At 43.2% G+C, this 4,938-nt stretch overlaps 1 protein-coding gene across 1 annotated transcript; it reads right to left on the bottom strand.

The window, feature by feature from the left end:
• Nucleotides 1-3,490: 3,490 nt before the first annotated feature.
• On the bottom strand, nt 3,491-3,715 carry LOC101615484 (SS18-like protein 2). Its single transcript, XM_045135147.1, has one exon. The coding sequence runs from the start codon at nt 3,713-3,715 to the stop codon at nt 3,491-3,493; it is 225 nt and encodes a 74-aa protein (XP_044991082.1).
• Nucleotides 3,716-4,938: the final 1,223 nt, after the last annotated feature.

The following is a 4,938-nucleotide window of genomic DNA, read 5'->3' as shown; positions in this document are numbered from 1 at the left end:
GTTTTGCGCACAGTTCCATATGATTCTTTATGTGTCCTTTGTCACGTAGTTCTGTAAAACTGTCCATAGAAAACATACAGCAGTCCAGTCTCAGCACTAGAGGTATTTCTAAAACACAAGCTTTCCTTCAGCCTGCCTGCGTAATAGTAATTTTGAGAGTTCTCTAGTCCTTTCTGAGTAGCACCTGGCTTTCTTGCTGACTTGGACCCAAATTTCTGCAACAGTATCAGTATACTGTTCTACTACAAAGTTGCCATAGTTGCATGGTCAAAATATTCTTTTTAAAAATGTATTTGAAAGGGGAGAGAGAGAGAGAGAGAGAGAGAGAGAGAGAGAGAGAGAGAGAGAGAGAGAGAGAGAGGGAGAGAGAGAGAGGGGGAATGCACCAGGGCCTCTAGCCACTACAAATGACCTCCAGATGCATGTGACACCATGTTCATCTGGCTATTGTGGGTAATGGGGAATTGAATCTGGGTCCTTAGGCTTTTCAGGCAAGTGCCTTAACTGCTAAGCCATCTCTCCAGTCCTCAAAGTATTCTTTACTTCAAGCAATGTCCCAAGGAAAAACCATTGCACCTCTGTTATGGTTACTTTGACTGGTCACAGGGTGCCTAGATAAAGTGTTGCTTCTGGATGTGCTTGTAATGGTGTGTCCATGTGAGACCAGAATGTGAACCAGTGGGTGAAGGAAAGTAGACTTCTCTCTCAGATGTGACTGGGAATCATGCAATTCTTTAAGAGATTGAATAGAGCAAGCATAAAGTATGATCTGTTCCAAGTTTGACCATTTTTCTACAAATTTAATTGTGTCATTTTTTTTCTTACTGCTGTGTAGAATTCCAGTGGGCACATGGGTTGATTCCAGTTCTTAGCTATTATGAATTGAGCAGCTATAAACATGGTTGAGCAAATATCTCTGAACTGAAGTGTGGAGCTTTTAGGGTAAATGCTCAATAAGGGACTAGCAAGTTCTATTGGTGACTTTATATTCATCCTTCTCAGAAGTCTCCATATTGATTTCCATAGTGGTTGTACCATCTTACATTCCCACCAACAGTGAATGAGGGTTCCTATTTCTTCACATCCTCACCAACATTTGTTTTAGTTTGATGTTTTAATGTTTGCTATTCTTTTTAAAAATATTTTTGTTCATTTTTTATTTATTTATTTGAGAGAGAGGGAGAGACACAGATAGAGAGAGAATGAGCGCACCAGGGCGTCCAGCCACTGCAAACGAACTCCAGATGCGTGTGCCCCCTTGTGCATCTGGCTAATGTGGGTCCTGGGGAATCGAGCTTCGAACCGAGGTCCTTAGGCTTCACAGGCAAGCGCTTAACCACTAAGGCATCTCTCCAGCCCATGTTTGCTATTCTTACTGGGGTAAGGTGGAATATCATAGTTGTTTTAATTTGCATTTCCCTAATGGTTTGGATATTGAACATTTTCTTAAGTGTATGTTAGCCATTTGTAATTTTTCCTCTTTGAGCTCCCTATTTAGTTCTCTGGCATAATTCTGATGGGATTGCCTTTGTATATTGTGAGTTGTTTCTGTCTTTCTGCTTTTAACTCTCTCTCTCTCTTTTGAGGTAGGGTCTCACTCTAGCTCAGGCTGACCTGGAATTCACTCTGTAGTCTCAGGGTGGCCTCAGCCTCATGGTGATCCTCCTTTGCCTCCCGAGTGCTGGGATTTAAGGTGTGCGCCACCACGCCTGACTTAACACTGTCCTTTTGTTTTCACTGTAAGAGTTTTAGCTATGATGTGCTTTGAAGTTTCTTCTTTGGTCCTGTCTGTTTGGTGTTCTTTGGGCTTCTTATATCTGAATGAGCTTCTCTTTTGAGAGATTGGGAAATTTTTCATCAATAATTTTGTTGAATATGTTCTCTGTGCCTCTGGCCTGGATTTCCTCTCCTGGTATACCCATGATCTGGATGTTTGGTTGTTTTAGGGTATCCCACAGTTCCCGCATATTCTGTTCTCTTGATTTTTTGAATTTAGCAAAATTTTTGTCCTCTTAGTCCTCTGTCTTGTCTTCCAGGCCAGAGGTTCTGTCTTCCACATGAGTACCTCTGTTGCTGAGGGCTTTTACAGAGGGTTTTTATAATTTCTATTTGATTTTTGTTTTCTGTTGTGTTATTTTGCATCATGTACATTTTTTTTTTCAAGGTAGGGTTTCACTCTAGCTCAGGCTGATCTGGAATTCACTATGTAGTCTCAGGGTGGCCTCGAACTCATGGTGATCCTCCTACCTCTGCCTGCTGAGTGCTGGGATTAAAGGCGTGCACCACCATGCCTGGCTTTCATGTACATATTTTTTTTTTAGGTATTGTTTTAGTATGAATTCTGATTTTCTTGATATTTCCTGGGATTCATTCTTTTTTAAAAAAATATTTTATTTATTTATTTGAGAGAGAGAGAGAGAAAGAGAGAGAATGGGCGTGCCAGTGCCTCCAGCCAATGCAAATGAACTCCAGATGTGTGCGCCCCCTTGTGCATCTGGCTTACGTGGGTCCTGGAGAATTAAACCGGGATCCTTTGGCTTTGCAGGCAAATGCTTCAACCACTAAGCCATCTCTCTGGCCCAAGGTCTTTCTTTGAAATATATTTACTTTTTGGTTTCTGGAGGTAGGGTTTCACTCTAGCCCAAGCTGACCTGGAATTCACTATGTAGTCTCAGACTGGCATCAAACTCATAGTGATTCTACCTCAATGTCCCAAGTGTTAGGATTAAGGGTGTGTACCACCACACCCAGCTTTATTTATTTTTTAATAGGACATAGCTAAAAATGGCAGAAGAAGTGACAACACGAAAAAAAATCACCTATGTCATTCCTAATGAGTTAAAAGCTGGATTATAATATAAATGAAAGGCTGTTGGACACTTGAAAATAAATCAGGTCGCTTCCTTATGTGACCCAAATGAGACATTTGTCACCTTCTTGCAGAACCATCTCTACATCTACCAGTATACAGGAAACGTCGGTGGCAGTGGGGCGTAGCGGGACTACAAGGACCTAAGTGAATGATTCTAGAACATGAGAAATTCTAGGACAAATGGCTTATTTGTTTTTGCCAACAAGTAGTCAAATAATAATAATAATAATAATGGGGAACTGTTAAGCATTGTTAAATTGATATGAACAATATGTAATGTAGTAACATTGTTTTGATCCCAACTCAGACTAATCAGCAGACATTTTGTGGTACTGAAGAAATCTGTGCATCACTTATCATCACATGATATTCGATAATAACTAGAATTACTGTTAATTGCTTCCTGAAAGTGGTACTGGTGTCACATATCTAAATGCCTTACAGTCTTCTTGAGGGATTTGCTCAATTCCTTAATATTTACACTGAGAAGACAGTGAGCTCATAGTTTTCTTCACACTTCCACACAATCTTCACTTATATTTCAAATAGCTGAGCTGGTAACAATTCTGTCTCACAGGGTCCACATTCAGTCATTCCTCATGCTGGCCACCAGGAAGCTTATTCTGGTGCTCTTGAAGAAACGGCTGTGTTCCTATCTGCGATGGTTGCTAAGTAAATGAGGTTTCTATGCAGCACGTGCTGATGCTCGTTCGCTTGGCCCTTGTTCTGATACTCCACAATATAGTGGATCAGCTGGTCATTGTCCTCCAGGAGCTGCTGGACAATGTCCTGATTGATCTTCACCATGCCTCGCAGCCAGGAAGGTGCAAAGATGACCGACATGGTGAAGACTCACGCTGCACCCACCCCAGGAGCCCTCCTGGGATTCATTCTTGCACTTAATCAAGTCTTCATTCAGCTTTATCAACTGGTTGTTGAAATCTTCCATTTCTTGACTCACCTTCAGTTTTCTCATCTTTTTTGAGGGCTCTAATGTTTTCTTCAATCAAGTTAAGCCTACTGTCAAAAGCTGAATGCTCTAAGAGATCATTCTGTTCAATTTCATTGACACAATTGTTAGTTCTTCGAAGGTTTGCTTCCAGTTCAGTGATTCTTTTGATCAGGGTCTCATTGGTCATTGTGTTTTCATTTTGGGAATGAATTTCCGTTGATTTCTCTGTTTCCTTGGAGGCTTCCATTTTAGGATTAGACATCCTTGGTGGAGATCTCTGTTTCCTAGCCTTCACTGGCTTTTTTTGTGTTGTTGTCTAACCATTTTAGGGAGACTCTTTATTTTACTGAGGAGGAAGCAAGATTTTGTCCTTTGGCCTGTGCACCCTCTGACTCAGGTGAACAGGGATGTTGGTACCCTGTGGCCAGTGAGGATACCAGCCCACACAGTAACCAGACCTCCCCAAGCAAGGCACAGTGGGATCTACCAGAACCAGGGAACTAGGAGGAGCTATGGAACAGGGATCTTGCCTACTCACTTCTTGCTGTGCCTGCCTACACACCCTCCTGTGCAGGGTACCTAGACCAGGGAGCTGGAAGGAATTGGAAACAGGGACCTGGCCTACTCACTCCAATCCACACACAAGGCACCAGGAACCAGGACCAGGAAACTGGGAGGAGCCAGGAAGCCAGGGCCTGGCCTACTCACTCCATACCTGCCTGTGAACCCTTCTGAGCAGGATCCAGGAGCGGGGAGGAGCAGGGAAATAGGGATCTGGCCTACTCACTCCAAGATGCCTCCACACTGCCGAGCCCACCCACACACAGTCTGGTGCAGGGAACGTGGACCAGGGAACTGAGAGGTGTGGGGAAACAGAGGTCTCACTCTACCTCTGCCTGTACACCCTCCTGCGTAGGGAAGTGGGACCAGGGAATTAGGAGGAGCTGGGAAACAGGGGTCTGGCCTACTCACTCCATGCATTCCTGCACACCCTCCTCTTTTTTTTTTTTTTTTTTTTTTTTGAGGTAAGGTAAGGCTCTAGCCCAGGAACTAGTCTCAGGGTGGCCTTGAAGTCATGGCGATCCTCCCACCTCTGCCTCAAGTGCTGGGATTA

This window comes from Jaculus jaculus, chromosome 1, assembly GCF_020740685.1.
Source record: "Jaculus jaculus isolate mJacJac1 chromosome 1, mJacJac1.mat.Y.cur, whole genome shotgun sequence".
Classification (NCBI taxonomy): domain Eukaryota; kingdom Metazoa; phylum Chordata; class Mammalia; order Rodentia; family Dipodidae; genus Jaculus; species Jaculus jaculus.
This window is presented reverse-complemented; position numbering and strand designations above follow the sequence as displayed.

Coding starts and splice junctions, on each gene's coding strand:
- LOC101615484 (XM_045135147.1), bottom strand. CDS start 3,715: ATGTCGGTCATCTTTGCACCTTCCTGGCTGCGAGGCATGGTGAAGATC.